Raw genomic sequence first — 20,650 nt, forward strand, 5'->3', positions numbered from 1 at the left:
CACCATATGCTGCCAAATATCAGGAACTTTAAGCACATTAAAAAACCCCACCCCAAAACCAAAGCAAAGACCTTTGTTTTTATTACATTTGTAGTAGTAGTAGTACACAGAAAATGTGTCAAGATAACAAACCAATGAGAAAGATGCAGAATTGAGTTTTTTTCCAGCATCCAAACCAATTCAAATATGAAAAGAAACCAAAAGGTTCTTTTTTCTTTTTGATTCTGTATTTATGATACTGTAGCAAACATACAAGTTATGAGCACATTAAGAAGTAGAGACAGGCCATAATATACTCTAATATACTCTAAGGTCATTAATAGTCAAGATTTACAAACCTGAGAATATGACAGAAAATATATACATGTCAGTAAGCAAATCAGTTTCAGCACTAAACCAAAGTGCCATAGGCAGTTCCCTGAGGAAGAAATAAATTAATCATTATACTGTCATTAATTTTTCAATAGCAAAACCCAGGACACATTAAATAATAATTGCCAATTATTTAATGTAGCTGTGCTTTGTAACAGATCCATTCATAAATAAACGTTTAAATATTACCAGCAATATTTTATCGCTATTTGCATTTAAATTTTACTTTAACCAATTAACGTTCACAGCAATTAACAACCTATTAATCCTAAATTGAGTCTCATGTCTAAGACAAGGACAACATACATACAGAAAGATGAGAATTTAGGTGTTCAAACAGAAACTGTATTTTAAAACCTCTGCTTTCCCAAACACTCTGCACAGGCAGTCCTTACTCTAGGTGAATGTAAACAAATAAATATGTAAAAATACCCAACAGTTTTTGTCATATGAAACAAATAGAGAAAATATTAAATTTTGGGGTACTGGTTGTACTCCAAAGCTCAACTTCAAGTTAGTAAGGACAAGTATCTTGTTAAAAGAAGCCTGAGAAACTACTTCTCAAAGCTGTCGACTGATATTAAGCTCTACCTAAGCCTCAACACTACAACAGAGATCATCTCCCTCTCCTGCCATATAAATTGGCTGTAAACAGGGACATAAACAACTGAAAGCTGACACTGAAAGATTTTCTAGTTTCACAGTACACTATTGCTCCGAAGTACATACAAGTAATTTCTCTGTTTCTGGAACAGAAGTGCCTTTGTACTTAAAGAAAAATAAAATTGAAGCTATTTGCCTTTGAGATACCATGTAAAACTACTTTTAAGTGTATTTTTGCAGCATCTATTCCTAGTACATATTTGGTATAATTCACTGTCATATCTGCAGAATATCAAATGGAGATACTCCTCCATCCATAGGGAAAGAGGATTTAAGACTTCTAAGGTTGTAGTTCTAATTTAGGTGAATTAAATAATAAGCATTTATGACATAATGACAGCTTTTTCAATGAATAGCAACGCATAAAGTAAACTGAGATTTCACTTAAATTTTTATTTAAAATACTTGTATCACAAGACATAATAGCTGACTTAATCTAAGATACTAACACTACAAACCCCATGTTTTGGCCAGATATGGCAGAACTGGTGCTCAAGATGGATAAGACACATTGGTAAAGCAGAACAGGAAAGTCTAAACACTCCCTGTTCACATTAGTGAACCTATTAGTACCTATTAGCCCAGGACAGACACAGACTCAGCAAGCATAGACAGTGCAAACTATGGTTTTAATTTGCATTCAGTAATATTTCAATTCCTGATAAAACACATTTCTGATGATCAAAACATATTAAAAAGTATTATAATGTGACTGCAGCCAGAGGCAGAGTTTAGTTATCACCTGTTAACTTTTTCAACTCACATAATTCATCTGTGACAAACTATTTCTGTGAAGAGCTGTGCTGCGCTGCAAAGAGACTGAGATCTATTAATAATGCCATTTTCTCTATGATTATCATTGTAGTAACATGCAAATGTTTTACAGCAGAAAGAAAAGAAAAAAATCTTACCATTTGCTTTCTTCTGGACAATCTGAGGCCATATAGCTAAGGTGGCATAAATGATCATAAACCAAACAGTGACTAATGGCACAAAGTAGTAGAACTGGTAAGGTCGGTCCATCACTATGCACAGTACCACAACCAAGAAATTGAGACGAAATAAAACCTGAAGGGTGTCAGAGAAGAGAAGACAGAGGATATATAAACTGGGAGGCAAAGTGAGAGATGTAGGGGATATGTTTCTTTAGCACTGTACAAAAATATCTGCATATTTACATCTCACAGGGTGATTATATTTCTGTGGAAACATGGGCAAGTATCTCAGGGAAGATAAAAAATGCAATGTAAGACTGCAGGCTGATTATGTGGTTCTGGATCTGTCCTACACTGCTTGGGTAGAGATTGCAATGAAAATAAGGTTAACCAGACCTGACTATTTCCCAGGCTGAGGACCAAGTATTCCAGTTGCTGGATGCTGTTAATGTCTCTGTTTTCACTCCCACAGCTACCTGGGCTAGCTCAGTTAAAACGAGGTAATGCCATTATCAGCACTGCAATTAGGCTGTAGACATACATTTAATAAGCACAGTGACCTGAGTCACATGACAATGTAACACTTAACAGCAATAAAAGACACATACTAAAAAAAAAAATAAATGTAAACTGCTACAATACACGCTGTAAAAACGGGGAGGAAAGCCACGAAACCAGGTACGTTTCCCAGTATTGTTATGGTGTGAAAATTAGTTTTCTTTAGTAATAAATGTAGGCTCCAATACACTATCTTTGGAAGCCTGCCTGGATCATTAATTATATATTAATATATATTGTAAATTGATACTGCAATGGAACCTCCATTGCTATTTATTAGAAAATATTTGTCTTGAGATTTTAGAGTGTACATACTTACATTTTCTACATTGTAAGTACCATTGATATGATTTAGGTTTGTATTAGAGAAACACTACCAACTAAACAGATCAGATTACATAGACACAACAGCCATTTTTACTGTGCAAACCTTTTTTAAGTGATCTGATATCACATCATTTAGGGAGGATGGATATATTATGGATTTTTTGCTATCTGAACAAATTTCTTTATAAAAACAGTAAGTAGATATTCTTACCTGACACACTCTGTATACACCAAAGTCCCCTTTTATCCAAAAATATGAGAAGTGCCCATAACCTGTTTGGAACAGATATGCAGCAACCAGAACTCGAATGTGCATGTACACAGGCAAAAACTGTTGAGAAAAATAAAGTACCTTTTATTAATGGCCACGTAAATGTTTTGGATTTCCTTTCCTCACCTCTATTTTATGATTTTTCTGCACTGTAGTAAATCAGATTTAACTAAGGAAAGAAACCCTATGGTACATTTCCCTGTTTCTTACTATGCTCTTCTGGTGCCCTAACCTCTTTGATGTTAAAATCAATTTATCCTATTTATTGCTCTATACTTTCCATATTCTAACTACCAGTTAAGAAAGACTTAAGAAGGGTTCTTTGAAAGCTCACCTTCAGCAGTTCAATTCAGAACATAAAAAAGAATCTTGCTAGCAATTAAAAATAAATTAATGTAATATTCTACATAGAGGAAACAAGTACATTTTTTCACTGGTCAAGTAATGTATATAATGCTTTTATCAATCAAGTCTACACTTGAAATAGAGAGAAAAACTAATTCTCCTTATACCATGTTTAAAACTCCTGGAATTCAATTCTAACACACATTTACACTATCTTTCCTTTCAAATAACATATCCAAATTGCATTCCCAGCAGAAAAAAAAAATAAATTTCAAATCACTTACAGTGCTTGCTCCAGAGATATGATAAATCAAAATAACAAGTTGCATCCAGCCCTTCCATTCATCAGTCTGTTCTCTATTTAATACTTTAGTCTAATGCAAAACAAAACAAGAGTGTTGCTATTCCAAAAAGAACAAGGAACACATACAAAATTAGGAGAAAAGTTCAAAGCAATAAGCCACCTTAACTGTAAAAAACTTCTGCCTAGTGGACACAGGTCTACCAGATCTTAACATGATCTACACTGTCTTATAGCTGAGCTCTGCTTACTTCCAATTTGACTGTGTGAGAACAGCTAAAGTGCTCACAGACATATGGTTTCAAAAAGCTTTTGCATCCAATTCCATACAAACACTATATTGCTTGCAAAGGCATTTCTGCAGATGAGTTATACTGGCTTTGAAAAATTAACTTTCAATATTTAGCAATTGGTTATTTACACACAAATTAGGAAACAACATTATAAGCTGGATGTCAATGTGAACATTACCTCTTTGGTATTTTCAGTATAAAATACCCCCAAAACCAAGATATAGACGATTGGTATGAAGAAAGATGAATGTGTGTAAAATTTATTTTCCTTCATGAAAAGATTTGCTCTGTCACACAGATAAAAATAGGTCATGATTAGACCAAGTTTGCAAAAGCAGTGTAAAAGCATCTCTAAAGTAGAAACGTTAGGCGTGCTGATGGAAGGTTTCTTCTCCTCTCCGCTTTCCAAATCAGTGCATGATTTGTTCTTCCGATAATTATTCCGATGAATTAAACTGATAATTAAATATCCAATAATGGACAAAGTAAAAAAACAGAAAGCCATTTTCTGTATCAGAGTGAGAGGAGGCTGAGGCTGGCAGCAGGAGCCATCAATGGGTTTCATTATCTTATTGCAGTAGACATTCATAAGAATCATTGCATTCTGTCAAAAAAAAAAGCAGTTTTGTTAATTAGACTCCAATAATAAAGTTAATATTTACACAATAAAAAATTTTTTTCAAGCTCATGCGCTGACATAAAACAATTATCCCTTATCATACAAAGATAAAATCTCACAGTTCTGCCATATACCCACTTGCATTCAACAGTCCAGTCAAAATACCTCTTTCAAACAAAAAATGCTTGAGCTTCTAGAGGTAAGCAAAAACTCCTAATCTTAGAAGAGAAGTGTTTGCTCTACTCGCTGTAAGAAGAGCTATAAAGAGCTAAATGGACTGTAAATGAAAAACTGCTCACAAACTTGGGTCCTAAAGGGGCACAGTAATGCAAGTCTCTAAAACACGACAATGAGACTGAAACCTGCGGTGAGAGGATATTTAGTTCATCAAGTACTTTAAAGCAAGTGAAACCTGCAAAGGAGCAGAACCAAAAGTGACACAACAAGAGAGCTCTTTCACAAGAAGAGCAGACTGACAATGCTCGGAGAAGCTCACTTCATGCATATATGTATTGGTAAGTTAAAGAGAAGAAATGAAGTCAGAGGCACTCCATGCAACCAGGAAGGCGTATATTGTGTGTTTTCTTATCTTCTTCATTCTCCTTACCAACCAAAATTTTCTGGACAGACAGGTGAAAATGTAAGACTTACTTCTTAGCACTGCTTTATAAGTCATTATCACCTTAACTCATTTTTGTACATGAAGGCACAAAGTTTGCACTCAAGATGTAAAAGAACTAGTGGATTAACAGCTATTTTAAAATAGCTACACACTAATGTGCTTTTTAAAACTCCTGTAAAACTGCACTCCCACCTACTGGGATTTTCTGAACAAAATCTGATGAATGCAGTCCTTGTTACATTTATACACTGCCACTGAAGAACATTCACTTCAAATCTTGTTTTACTATCATTACTTTTTAATGTTGACCAGTTATAAAAACACTTACTGTATCTCTGCTTGATTCAGGGAGATGCAGGCCATCTGCAGACTTCATGATAGTTTCTTGTGCTATCAATTTTGATACACTGAACATTTTAACTTTAGCTTTGGAATTTCTGGAGCTGCTGTTTAGAATACGAACAGCTGCTTCATTATAAGCATCTATTTTCTCATTAGTGATCATTTTCCGACTTTCACTCAGCATATCTTCATAAACAGGATCTGAATTTCAAAGAACAAGGAATGAGTACATTAATCTTCAGCTTGTCAAAGACATTTGCTTAGGTCAAGTTGTACAGGCTACTTTCATTTAGGTGGTTACAATTGTTTAATCGTACAAAAAAATGTACACAAGGAATAAATTACTGCTACAGTTACTAGAGTTGTTTATGATTAAATGTTCTTATCACCATTCCCTAGTCATGCATATATATTTACAGATTAGAAAGCTCTGGCCAAACATGAATGCCTGTTTAATTTCCCCAAACCTATGAAAGGCATATAATGCTGGAGTGCAGAGCTGCTTATTCCTTCTCTCAGTAATGGAATCCCCCATGACAAGTCTCCAAAGGAAAGAGGACAGAAGACAAGCAGCTGAATAGACATACAGAAAAAAAATAAAAAACTCTCCCAAACCCTCTAGTTTCTGTGGAAAAAAAGAGCTTCTCATTTCTCTAAGTCACATATTCCCCTTGCTTCTGTTGATTCCAGTTTGATAGCAGAATCTCAGCTTTACAGAAAAATGGACAACTTAATTGCCTACAGGCTTCAGAAATTATATAAAGCTTAACACCAAAGCTATACAGGATTCTAGATCGAAAGGTCAGCTGGAGTTGCTGTGAAAAGCTGCTGATGTGACACACCCTATGAGATGCAAGTTGATTTACTTTAGCTAACTCATGTCTACTTTTGGACAATGTCTAGACAACTCTGTGTACAGGCTGCTTCTCCTCTCACTTGTGTCATTAAAGAGCTCACAGATTACTCAAATGGACTAGATCTTTAGCAACAGAATGGTGGGACATGTCTGACAGCTAATTGCATCTGTTATAAACATGGTTTTGAAAGGAATGCAAGAAGATTAATTTGTTGATTCAGATTTACCTGTAGAACCATCTTTGATAGGAACTTGGATGTGGCTGTAAGGGTACAACTGGGTAAATTGCTATCAGGGCTCAAAATGTGCCTACTTTTCTAACTGAGATGATAATATAAAATGCTGTGCTCTGTGACAAAGAAATCGGGTGCACATTGTCACTATGAGATCATTGTTCAGTGTCAGGGATATAATTTAGTTTTATTGAAGAAAAGCAAAAGAATGTAAGCTTGGTGCCATGCTAAAAATCTCACTGACTTATTGTGAACCATGATTTCTGATCTCGGTGCACAGAAGCAAGTTTCATTCTACACACCTAAATTCTCTGTATTCTCAAGAGCATGTCTATTTATTCTAGACACACATAGAGGATGCACTTGTTGAACCTCTCCTATTATTAATGTAATTCGAAAATTTAATAGAACAAAATCACAGGAATTCTGCTATTTCATTTGCTTGTGTTCTTGATTCCCAGGAGGCATGTATGGAGCACAGCACAGAGAGAATAGACCTGGCACATTGAGTCTGAGAGTAAGCTAACAAAGAATTAAGAGTTCATAAGGCAAAAGGTCTTCCTGAGAGAGCTTTGGAATCTCCATCACTAGTAGCAGCTAGTTAGGCATCAGCTAGTTAAGACTGCAAGAAAAGCCAGACTGAAACTTAACCAACACCCTTTTAAATCTGCAAGTAAGCAGTATGGACTAACTTTTCCATATCCTACAAGATAATGATTCAAACAGACAGTGACGGTACAAATTGTTACCTACTGTTCGCTACTTTACCTTGTAAGACCCAGTAAACATCACTACTTTTTGCTAATTTTTCCAAAAGAGGTGCAATTGAAGTGATATTGATTTTATATTGTGCAAGGGCTTCGTTGCTGCCATTGTGAATCTTGATAGACCACTGAAGAAATAAAGAAATAGATTGAGAACCTGTATGCCTGAAGACTCTTAATTCACTGATTCCCTTGCTCTGTTAGTAGCTATTTTTCATTATTTCTATATAGCTAGATTTCCTTAGTTTTCTATTCAAAAGTGCTAAAAAATTTCTTTCGGACCAAGCAGGTAATTACATTCAAACAGATCATTTAAATGCAGAGTATATAACATTCAACTTAGGTACATTTGACTTTTCATAAATTAAATTACACAAGGTGTTTTAATTCAAAGTCTCCTGACTTTAATCAACAATGAAGTAGCAAAGCCACTAAAAAGCATGTCCAATTCGGTCAATTCTACTCTAGGAAAACTGACCACAGCAAGAGATGCATGCAAACAAAACTTGATGGTTGTATCGAGTTTCAACATTTCCATCTGTTTTGCAGATACTCACAGAGGAAAAAAAAAAAAGAAAAAGAGTCATTTTAATTTGTGGTTTAATCTTCTAAATGAAATGACTGGGAGAATGATATAGCCACACTAGAATTTCTCCTAACTTCTGAAAAGAACTTCCCACACTGCAGAAAAAATGGATTTAGCAATTTTTTTAAAGTATTACTGTATCTATACTAATTTAGTACACAAATGGAAAAAAAAACCCAAAACAATTAGCCTGAATGTAGTAAACTCATAGTTATTTCTAAATATCTACATAAAAATTTTGATGTAAGCCACCAATTAATGCACTTCCTCAGAATATTACTGAATATAAATTAATACTTCATGAAACAAAATAACATGCAGCTGCTCTGAGAGCTCACACACATTAAAAAAAAAAAAAAGGCAGTTTTTTTCTCCCAGTAGCTAAATCTTTACTTGTGATTCACCTACAGTATTTAACAGACAGTTAAAACAGCATATTCCATTCAACAGGAAGTCAGGAATTAAGAAGCAGGACACTATAGTGACATTCTCTGAGCAGCTCCTTTTCCCAAAATAAGAAAGCAACTGAGTTTTGTACGAGCTGGAGTTTCTCCAGCTTGTAAGACTTTACTTCTATTTATAAACCGTCACGCAGTTGACATCTTAAGACAGACATGTCCAGGCCAAAGCAGCATGACCAAACTGAGAGCTAAGTTAAAAGATAAAAGGAAGTTTCAAAATGCTGACAAGTCCAAGAGCACACACCCGTTTAATCTAGTGGCAGGTTACCACACCAGTGTCAGCTGTGAGGAGGTTGCTGATGCATCTGGTTTTTGAACCTTTTATTTTTTCGCAAGATCCTTAAAATAGGGGATGTTTATCTATCTTTGTCCCACTCTAGATATCACTATTAATGTTTTGTGTAAATATACCAGTGTTAAGAAGAGCTGAGCCTCACTTGTATATTGTTAGTTTGTCTCTCCTGCTGTCCACAAAGGACAAGCAGCAATGGTTAATGTTTTACATATGAGCAAAGGACATTATTTAGCTAAGAGTCCTGTAGCTTTGCAACCTGACCTTCTGCATGCCAGAACACTATCCATATATAATGGCATTTCCTGTGTGAAATACAATGACTCGTGCTAGTAATACATGCTACATTCTCAGACTGAGAAGAGATATTCTAGGCTTACTATGAATCCTAGAGCTCAAATATTTATGTGAATCCTACAAAAGATAGGAATTTAGGGGTTCACCTAAAGGCAAAAGAGAATTCCTCATCCCTTGTCGCGACGAGGGAAGAGAGGGACCCTCAATATGAGAATCAGCAAACTTCGTTTATTGATAAGTGCTAACAGCTTAATATAGGCCTCATAATTAGCTCATGCATATTGCAAAAGCCGAGCTCACCATTGGCTCTGGCTCAAATGTTGATTCCACCTCTCACTCCCTTCTTATGTTGATACAGGTGGCTCTCAGTTGCTTTTGTTTTGTTCCTGTTTACCAGCCAAGTAGCAGGCACAAAGACACTGGAGCTTTGCTATCTCAGACTTTCTCATGGCCTAGTCAGGCCGTGTTCTATACTCCAACAGTTCATCCATAGCTCCAGCTACATCCATATGTCCCTGTCCTGCCAGCCAATCCTCCACAATCCCTCAAGAAATGTGTGGAGGTCTCCATACACACATGACATTCCCTTAAAATTGAGGGAATTCACCCTTAGATTGGCATGCCCAGAAGCTTCCAGACTGGTAGAATGCCTGAAGTGTCCCTAAACAAAACTTTTTTCAGAAGATTTTTTTTATAATGGAACACATTTTCCCCTCTTTACATTTCAGTCAGTATGAAAATATAACAGCTAATCCCTTTCAAATTCCAATTCCCAAATATTTGGAAGTAAGGGATATTAAACATGGAAATAATGAGACAGGCACTTGCTCAACTCAATTCCCAGTACCAGCGAACTACTAGAATAGAATATTTAGGAGGGGCTGTTGAATTCCATCCTTGGAAGTTTTAAAGAATTGGTTGACTATTTCAAAGTGCAACACAAGTATAACTGATCCTGCCTTGTGGCAAACTGATGGGTTAGGAGACCTCTTCTGGTCCTTGTCAGCTTTGTTTTCTGTGACACTGCAGCACACAGCAGTGGTGGAAACTTCCAGTGGAAGAAGACTCAGGAACCGCAATCTCTTTGGTGGTTGAATTATTCAATTTTACCCACATAAATCTAAAGGAAATATGTGTGGTCAAAAAGACCATTCCAAATTGGACCATGCTCAAAAGCAGTATTTTGTGACTGAAAACAGTTAATTAAAAATGCATCTTAGTTAGTATGCAAGTACTTTCATTTAAAATTTTAAATTAATAATCTGCTTTTAATTAAAGCTTCTTTATTAGCTAGATTAGAGCTAATCAATGCTTATTAACCAGTATTGCTGACAAAAAGCAAGTACTGTACCTTACACAGCTACAATAAAATACACCTTATATTTTAAAACTACTTGTAACAACAAATTCACTGAGAGTAGACTTTTTATTATAAATTGGGTTTAATGACTTCATCCTGTAACCAACTTGAGAGCATTAATATTCTCCTAAGAACATCTTACAAGAACTTCCTTCTTTACTAAAATGCCCCACATATGTCTAACTTACCGTGGCAGCTCCTACTACAATTATATGAGGTTTTGCCACAGAACCCTAAGACACAAAAGTAAAAAGGAATTAGTTTTAAAATATTCATAAATTATATCTATTATTACAATTCATATCTTAATTAACTGTGACTCACTTGTCCATCAGCTAATGGTTACAAAAATAGTAGACTGCAGACATATTACAGAAAACATCAACTTGTGATATACCTTGTGGATTTTCACAAAATAGCATCTGCAAAAGCATGAAGTATCAATAAGCACTTACAATCGTTATTAATTTAGTAGTCTATTTCCCTTTAAAAGCTATTTAAACTTCTTCTCCTAAGGTCAAGTAATTTGTAGATCACACTATTGAAATACTTTTTATCTCAGTCTCTCTCAGCATTGTCAAACATCTGTTGTATGACTGAGGTGACCAGTTGTTGCCCCAGAGGTCTGACAGTTCTATCCAGGACAAGGACCAGCACATGTAGTCAAACAGAAGAGCAGAAGGAAACAGTCCTAACCACCTCAGTATGGGTTCTGCTCTGGCACAGCAAGGGCTTAGCACCTCTCATTTTTTGTAGTAATCATAGAAAAAGAAAACCAAATGGTAACTTCAACTATCCTGATGGAAGGTGTTGCACAAGAATGACCTATAGGGTAGCAAAAGAATCATTCAGGGCTACTACTGATAATAACTCCAGGCTATTTAAAGGTTAACAATGGAAAAAAGAAAAAGAATTTAGTTGCCAATCTGCAAACATATGACTTCTTATCAGAATTACACACAAAATAACATGACAACCTGTATCATAATTGAAACATCTAAAATTAATAGTATGTTAATTGACGGAAATATTCAAAACAAATAAAATCAAGAAAACCTTGACTTTGCAGATCACCTTTGTCTTTCAATCTGAAACACTCAAATTAACATAAATATAAAATCAAGAATCATAATATATCTCAAGTTGGAATGGATCAAAGGATCGAAATATCTGGTCACATTAAAGTGGAGCTATTGCAGACACAGAGGAATTGAAACACCAGATCAGAGTGAAATCCTTTCAGCTTTTAACAGGGTGAATTAACCTGCTCCTAGGAAGTAGGGGTTTTCTGGTTTGCTTTGGGGTTTTTTGGTCCAAGTGAAGTCGTCCTTTGGAGACCAGAAGATACCCAGAAACATATAAGCTAGTAAATATCCCCTTTTCACTACTTTGACTTCAAATTTCAGATCTCTTAAGACAAACCTCAGTCCAAGATTTGATACGTTGCCTCATAGAGCCATTAACTTCTGGATACCATAGAAAATCCTGTAAGACAAAGGCAGAGTTACTCAAAAAGCAATCAGTAGACTAAAAACAAAAAATTCAAAAAACCAGACTAATGCCATCAACTCAACTGTAAAGGAAAACCATTCAGCCCCAAGTGAGATTTCCCTTATAGTTAGTATGAAAAGCCTGACACCTTGGTCTAGCGTGGAAAACAGAAAGCAAAGGCAAAAAAAGGTAGCAATCCCACAAAACTTTTCCCTCATAAAAAACCCCCAAATTTTCATTTCTGGTTCAGGAGTTGGGATTTCACCAAGAAGGTAATTTTTTAACAGTTGCCAAATTGGATGTCCTTGGGTTTCCTATGTGATCAGGGATAAATCTAAGGTCACATCTATAACTTATTCCTTAAAACTTGCTTTTCGTTCAATTTTCCACATTTACCAGCAGATTTTCTTTGCTCCAGAGCATAAAATAATTGATAGCATGAAATCACAATTTTTGAACAAAAATAAAACCTAACGATTTACCTTACAACTTCACAAATTATCAGCTGTTTAAATCTAACAGTGCCATGGCTATTAAGCACATTACCTACCGGCATTCTTTCAGATGCCAGGAGGAGTGCTCAACCTTCTAGAAGTCAGTCTAGACTTTGGCTAGTACTATTATGTCTCCCAGGCAAAGACATGACTTCCTAGCATCTAGTTACTCCTCAGGTGCAGCACTATCAAATGGTCTAAAAATACATATTAAAGTGAAATGGTAGGGATTACATATGCAGAAACTATTGTGAGAAAAGTTAGAATGCAGAAACATTACCAGCAGAGAGGAAGTCCTTATCTTCCATTTGCACAGACCTAAAGATTCTGGTACTTCACTTGAGTACTGTCAATTCATTATTTGGCAATAATGTTAATAACCATACAGTCCTCTGCTGAAGGACAGAAGGTCACTAGGATGACTAGAAAGGGCAAAATTAAACTCTCTGCTTGTTCACAGTAATTTTCTCTTTTGTTGGTCAAGTATTTTCCACATTTAGATTATTGGGTCACAGCCATTCTGAATGTGGAAATTCAGCTACCATACCAATAATGCCAAGAACAATACTGTGTCAAAACAAGGAAGCAGCAGACTCCAAATACATTCTTAACTACCCAGACATCTCCTAAAAGCCCAGACCTGCCATCTAAAATCTTGGTTGTTAGGCACCTACCAAGGTTTAAGGAGTTTTGAAGATGTAATCCTGTGTCAGGTCAGGCCAACGCAAATCACACTGCACTGGCCCGTCTGTCCTGCCTTGAGTTCTGTCCTGCCTTTTCCAGCATTCAGATAACCATATGATGAGCCACATCAGACCTGATCAAAAAGGAATCCTACAAGGTAACTTTTTGGCTGAATTGACTCCTAAAACAGCCCATTCCACAGCTGTATCAGGACTAGTTACAGCACAAACACAGGAACGTACTGTGAAGGGAAAGAGACTGGAACAGCACAGGCTTGAATTGCCATGGCCTTACACCCTAAAACGTTATTCTATACCCTAAATCTTAACCATGTACACAAACAGGTACTGAAAACTCACTTGCAGACAACTCAGCAAATACACTGCTTCTTTGGTTTTCATGAATAGAGAATGAGTTGTCTCCAAGGCATAAACAAATATATGACTAGCAGAATCCCTGCACTGCTGACAGCTGTCATGGGAAGCAAAGAAAGCTATTGAGAACAGCCTTTCCATTGCCAGGGCAGAGGAGAACAGAGTCCTTCAGAAAACCTACCCTCAAGCATTTTGTTTGTTTCTTTTTTTTAAATATCCACATTATAATCAACATTGTGTTTATTTCTTCATGCAAAAACAGTGGAAGGAATACTTGTTCAGATAGCATAGAAAGCTCAACAGCAATTACCATTACCAATCCAAGGAAGTTAGCCCCACATACATATTCTTACAGCAGTGAAAGAGTACACTTCCTGGCAAAAGCTATTCTTGGGAAGGTCAAATTATAAGATCTGACAAAAAGAAAAATTATACACATTTCCAGAGCTTATGCCCCAAACTAACATAGAATACAAGCATTCAATGCCAAAGTCTCTCAAAATACAGTATATGAAGATACACTCTGAAATATTTGTGAAATATTTATAAAGAATGTTGATGGTCTAAACCTTCTTTTAATTTTTCAGCTCTGACTGCAAATTCATTGTATGAAATAATAACATGCTTCTGGCTTGCAATTTAACGCTAGATAAAAACTTACCACTTTAATTGAAGCAGATTTATCTTCAAATGGGATATTTCCATGCTGTCAAAAAAACCCCGAAACAATAAAAACAAAGTAAGAAAAACTTTCAGAATGAAAACAAAATATTTACATTCCTATGCTAACTTGCTCTCACCCAAAAGTTTATCTTCAGTGGAAAGGATTTTTCTTGTATAAACTTGTCACTGTACTCACACAAAATGTTGATGTTACTTTCTTGATAAAACAAGCTACTCAAATAAACGATTATTCTTCCTGGAAGAAATCTAGCCAACAAAGTCTGAAATGCTTTCTGTTCACTCTGTTACAAATGTATCAAATATTTTTCTAAATTTAGCCTGCCAACACAAGAAAACCTTAAGACCTTTTCCCTCTTTCTTTTCTTACACTGCCTTTCCCCAGCCTTTTCATCTGCCCATCTCCTTCACACAAAACAACCAACAGTTTTAATTAAAAAATAAAAGAAAATAATCTTAGGTAGAAATAAAATCTGGAACACATTATTAAATTTGCTGAGTGAAACTGTAAGAAAACAGAAAGGAAGGACTCAGATATGCATACACAATCCTCCTTTAAAATATACTAAACACAGAATTAGTTTCAATCATGGTCCAAAAGAACAAGTTTACATCTCTTCCACAAACTGAGATACTGATTTCAATAACACTTGACAAATAATACTTTTGACTCAAAATCAATTATAGCACTCTATCATCTCAGCATCACTTTCGGGAAGCAACTGTGACCTAACCAACTGACTAGGAAAACCTGGGTTCTTGGATCAATCAAGCATCTTGTTTTGACAAGTGAAAGCGGCTTCATGCTGTGTGCTGGACAAGCCACCAGCCTGAACTTCTAAATGACAGAATTACTAAATAATTGACAAATCTGATGCACTGTTGAAAGTGAAATGTGTCTTTTCCCTCACATATGTACATACATCTATGAAACTATGTGCCTAAGAAGTACAATATAGCAAAAGAAATCAATATTCTGTTCAACAAATGATAGAGCTAAATCCTTTCTTACTGTTTCCCCCCAGCAAGCTGCTGTTTACATTCTTTACCTTATAAAATTCAGACAGCTCTTCATCAGTGATCAAAAGGAAGGTAAGACCAGAAGCTATTTTTAGTTTCAGCTTCGAGTTAAACCTGGAAATCTGTCATTGCCCCACAGATTTGTATGAACAGATTAGATCAGCAATTTAACTGACATTTTAAATGACAAATCATAAGACACAAACTACTATTATTTAAAAATACACAAAGGAACAACCATTTTCTCATCAAGAAAGCAAATGTGAAACATAAGTGGCTATGGGACAAGTCAGTTTCATTTATTTATTCCCAGACTGCTGTAAGCTTTCTCTTGAGCTTCCTAGTTCCCTTCTCAGATTTACAATCTGTATCCAAACAATTATTTTGGTCTAATCTTGTTATTCTTCCAAAGATCTTTCTGTGCTTCCCTTCCTGAGGGCTAGGTCAGCAAACAATATAATTTCTTGATTTTCTGAAGTTTGGAAAAGAGTTATAAGGTAAATTAGGAAGAAACAAAAAAAAAAAATCAAAATAAACTATCTCACCTTATTTCCCTCTTCTTTGACTTGAGGATTTATGAGTTTTATAAATGAATAGAACAACTGTCGAATTCTAGAATCTCCTATGAACACAATATGTTTGTCTATGAGGCAACTTTTTGCTTCACTGTAAAACAAAACAGCAACATTCGTGTTACAAGAAATTTATATGTCAGAAAAAAAGTATTTTGAAAATCTACAGAGCAATATAGATAACTAAGGTATGATAAATCTTTTTCTAAACTTGCTGCATCAATAAAAACTTCAGTGCAATTTGCACAGAAATGAAAATGAATGTGCACGATATGATTAGGCAAAGAACCAAGCAGGCTTTCCTATTCTGTGGTGTTAAAAATACAGTTGTTTCAAATAGTAGTTTCAAAATGGTAATGTACAGTATAATTAAAAAAAAAAAATAAAAATTCTCTTACCAGTAGGTAAAAGAAAGCGATTAGTAATTTTATTTGGGATATTTTTACTTGCAATTTGACACATAAGGTCAGCATTTTCCCTTTCAGCAATCTGAGAGTGACATACGAAGCTATGCAGTCTCATGTGGATCTCCATAACTTATGCCAGTACCTCTATCACCAATATTTATTTATATTTTTATATAGAAATACAACTACGGTAAGCACTGTAGACATACACATAATGTGCAAAGAAAAGATTTCTTTCTCATATATACTGTATATTTTTGAAAGCCTAGAGAATCAGCTATGAAGTGAACAATAAAAGACACTGCAATTACTACAGCTGCAGTCAAACAACGACTCTTCTTTCTATGCAGATGAACAGAAGACATGAGTTTCCTTACCTATTTTTATACTTATGCATCATACAACTGTGAGGTTGCCATACTTTTTCTCCAAGAAATCTCCCACTGGACAGAAGATACTCACATGTATCGCCACCTTGAAAATGTTATATTACAATTAGAATTCAGCTGCGTGAAATGTAAAACATAGTTCCACTGCTATTATAAAAAATAATTTGACAATATTTGAAACACAAGAATTGGAACAATCAATGGCAATAAACAAATATAACTTATCATAAAAACATCTTGCACAAGTTTCTGCAAGTTGCCTTCTTGTTTATTATACCGCACTGTTCTGTAAATCACAACTCTCTACCCAAAATGTTAGTGATCCCACTTCTGTTATCAGAAAGATGTTGTGACCCAGAATGGCATTTCCTTTAAAAGATGCCAATTCACTGTGCTATCTACTATCCAGAGTACACTGGAATATGAAATTAAAGAATACAATTGTTCAATATAATAATCTTCTACACAGAATCATCATGCACAGCATCTTGCATAGAACATGAATCTCAACATGAGATTGGGAAGAAAGTCTATTACATCTCTCTGCTTAAGACTTAGCAGTCACCTTAGAACAGGTGGGTTAACCTGCTGGGTTAAAATGCAGAAAAACCCCAAAACATTTACACAAGAATTTGCTGATCATTAAGGACTTCAGGTACCTTTTCCACTCACTAAATTTTACAGTAATTAAGATTAATCACTTTACAGGTGATGATCTTTCAATCATGTTAAGTTCTTATTTATAAAGTTTTGTAATCAGTGACTGTTCTCTTCCCAACTCCACATCAGAATCTGCTGCCTTGTAACTGAATGCAACAGAACACCATTCACTGCAAGAGAAGTTGCCGTCCAACATTTTTGTCATACTTGGCATTTCCAAGCACTGACAACCAGGGAAATGGTGGTGAATGAAATGGTAGGGACTTGTGCTGCTTGTGCAGAAACAGTGTACTGCTGCCCCTACTTCACACTTTCTGTGAAACCTTGACTTCATTAAACTCAACTTATATTTTGGCTTTCAAGCAACACAATTTCTCTAATTCTCAAACCTGCACACTTATGTAAACTATCATTTTGAGTAAGTTGCAGAATAATGAAACGGTCAGGAATAATAAAAAACCAATCTAATCAAAAGCAACATGAGACATTCTCACTGATAATGAGAATAGGTGACTCAGAGTTATTACTGCTACAAAGTCCTCCACTTTGCAGATGATGAAAACTAGGAGATGTATCAAAGTGATATGTGTGAACCATATAAAAGAATATCTATCACTAATCAGATTCCCTCTGAAATCCATTAACTTGCTGAAAAAGATGCATAAGAAAATAAGAACAATTATTCATGGTCAGACCAATGGTCAGTCTAGCCTGGTATTCTGCCTTCAACAGGGGCCATAAACAGATGCTCAGAGATGATCTTGTCTAATATTCTTCCAACTATGTTTAGTCCAGGGACTTCCTGAACTGGACACGCAGTCCTCAGGTTTTGGCATCCAGAGCATCCTTCTAAAAGAGTTTTCCATACCCACAGCTGATGCTTGAAGAATCACCTGCCTTTATTTTAAATGCGGTTTCTACTACACTTACTTGGCATTCCCTTGTTCTTCCATAGGAAAAGGCAGTCTGGACTCATGTCTATTATGATCTGTAGAGCACTATCAATCCTTCCTCATTTAGGTTTTCAAGACAGGAGAATATCTGTATCTTGAGTTCATGACCCAAGCTTGGTTCCTCAGTACTCCATAATTACCCACAAATGAAACAATCCTCCATCTACGGTATGTTCACTGATGTAACATTTCAAACATCACACATTGTATACATTTTAAACAGAGAGACAATATTTCAGGTCAAGAAGTTACACCTTCCCTCCCAACTCCAGGTACTGAATATCTTACTGTTGCACTGAGCAATATTAGAAAGCTCCTGAAACTCGTTAGGAGAGTTACTGATGTCTGAAATCTTCCTTTAAACATAACAGTAGAAGTCATGGTGAGAAGATGAGGGAGGGGAATAAAACCAGACTGGAACAGCAGCCAAGAAAGTAAACTGGAGGTTACAGACCAGACAATTCCTCCAGAAATGCCCAAGTCTGGCTTAGGAACTGAAATATCAGCTGAAGAACAATTCTTATATTAATATACCACACCCTCTTCTTAGCCAGTAATGAGATGTTAAAAGAAAAAAAACCAAAACACAACAACAAAAACCCCAACCTAAAACCTGAGAAAAAGAATTCCAAGAGCCATTCTACACACAAAACACAGAACATTCTTCTTAAACTCTTCCTTTGTGTAAGTTATTCTTCCAACATATTACCTTTTATGTTGGTATAGGTACACTACCGTATAGTTATACAAAGTGTATAATTCCTCTGAATTTTATTATGCTCATTATTCTAATTTATCATTCCTCAAAATCATGGTTATTCCACTGAAATTGTGAAATCTCTAAGTCTTCATTCAGCGCCAGAACAGACCAAGTTTCACAATGCTTTCTCTAAAAGGCACACTCTTTGTTTCAAAAAACTGGAAATTCAATTGTTCTCTATCATTCAAAATAAAAAAAATGTAGTTTTAAAGAGAATCTGCTAGTGCTGCCGGTGACCCCTAACTATAAGTTTCCCTGACCTTCCATAACCCCAGACCAGCATTTTTTCATACAATTAACTTTAATACAGGCAAGTTTGACTGGGAATTGCACTGGGCAGCTCCTATCTATAATATGTACTTGCATGACTGAGGCCAAAATTAGCTGAAACCTTTACAGGTAATGACAATCAGACAAAAGAAAAAGTATAAAAGCATGAAAAACATAGCAATCCCTTCCCTGGCATGGCCCAGCTTTCACAGCCTGGTAACTTTGAGCCTGTTTGCAGGCCCACCTCATCCACCCTCTGCAAATCAGAATAACCTTTTTTGGGAGTATTTTTGGTATAAAATCTTGGTACAGAATGTCTTGTGTAGAAAAAAAGTGCTTTCTTCTGATAATTTAAAATATATTGCCTGCTAATTTCATTTTTCAGTTGATACTTTTTGTGTTATGACACAATCACAATGAATTTACCTTTCCCCAATAATTTGTAATATTTGAGACCATTAACAAGCTACTAAGTTTCTGTCCAGGCTACAGAATTTCGTTCTATCTCATTACTTCTGGTAGAGAAGCTGTTTGATTCTTCTGCTGTTTGTGTTACTCTTTTGTTCATGCTTTTCAAGTTCTATTATACCACTGCTAAGAGGAGGTGACCAACACCACTAAGTGAGGTGCCAGTTCGCTTTAGTTGTGCAGTATCACAGCAAAATCTGCTTTTTTCATTAGTTGCCAAGAGTATTGTGACATTTGCTGGACTTCAGATGTCTGATATCACCGCAGGGTTGCAGAATGATTTCTCAAGCACCTCTGCTTTTATCTATCCTAAAAACTCTCGTCTGCTACAAATCTTCCACCCTCCTTTCCTAAACCACTCATTCTTCTGAACGTTACTTGTTCAAAGCAGCCGAAACTGGTGACTCTCTATTCTCTCTGACTTCCATGTCCTCCTACCTTTTAAACAATTACAGGAAAACCTCTCACCCTCTAATTGCTTCAAAAAACTAAAAGACTTAGGCAAAAAAAACTTGCTGAAAGGTTTGTAACAATCCATACAGACCATATCAACTCACATAAAGTCCAGTAGACTCTCGTCATTTTGAATCTGTGACTCACCTCTCTAATTAACTCTCCCAAAATATATTGAAATTATGCATATTTTAGTTTCCCTGTAACCTGCTTGACATGGCAGTCCCTATTTTCTTAGGATGGTCTTGCCACCCTCCTCCTGTCTAGTTTTGTGACTCTCTTGTGCCTTAAGAACAGTGCACAACAGGCAAGTTTAATTACCTCATGCTTGAGCTCCTCTAGAATTTAGTAAATGCTTCTGTGTCTTCCAACTTGACACTAGTCAGTTTATCAGACTTACTGACATGCCAGCCAGAGGGTGAGCCTGGGGAATTGTATTCATTAAGATCCCTACCCCCTTTCCCATTTCCACAGCGA

At 35.8% G+C, this 20,650-nt stretch overlaps 1 protein-coding gene across 1 annotated transcript in view; it reads right to left on the reverse strand.

The window, feature by feature from the left end:
* Window positions 1-20,650, reverse strand: part of CASD1 (CAS1 domain containing 1) — a 28,776-nt gene that overhangs the window by 6,945 nt on the left and 1,181 nt on the right. The window contains exons 2-13 of the mRNA XM_032695012.1: window positions 16,598-16,694; window positions 15,787-15,907; window positions 14,202-14,246; window positions 11,920-11,982; window positions 10,686-10,730; window positions 7,506-7,629; window positions 5,635-5,849; window positions 4,244-4,669; window positions 3,756-3,845; window positions 3,067-3,186; window positions 1,947-2,103; window positions 339-418 (exon numbers count right to left, since the gene is read on the reverse strand). Coding sequence (XP_032550903.1) covers window positions 339-418; window positions 1,947-2,103; window positions 3,067-3,186; window positions 3,756-3,845; window positions 4,244-4,669; window positions 5,635-5,849; window positions 7,506-7,629; window positions 10,686-10,730; window positions 11,920-11,982; window positions 14,202-14,246; window positions 15,787-15,907; window positions 16,598-16,694 — 1,583 coding nt within the window. The remainder of the gene's footprint in view (window positions 1-338; window positions 419-1,946; window positions 2,104-3,066; window positions 3,187-3,755; window positions 3,846-4,243; window positions 4,670-5,634; window positions 5,850-7,505; window positions 7,630-10,685; window positions 10,731-11,919; window positions 11,983-14,201; window positions 14,247-15,786; window positions 15,908-16,597; window positions 16,695-20,650) is intronic.

Source organism: Chiroxiphia lanceolata, chromosome 1 (genome assembly GCF_009829145.1).
Source record: "Chiroxiphia lanceolata isolate bChiLan1 chromosome 1, bChiLan1.pri, whole genome shotgun sequence".
NCBI lineage: Eukaryota > Metazoa > Chordata > Aves > Passeriformes > Pipridae > Chiroxiphia > Chiroxiphia lanceolata.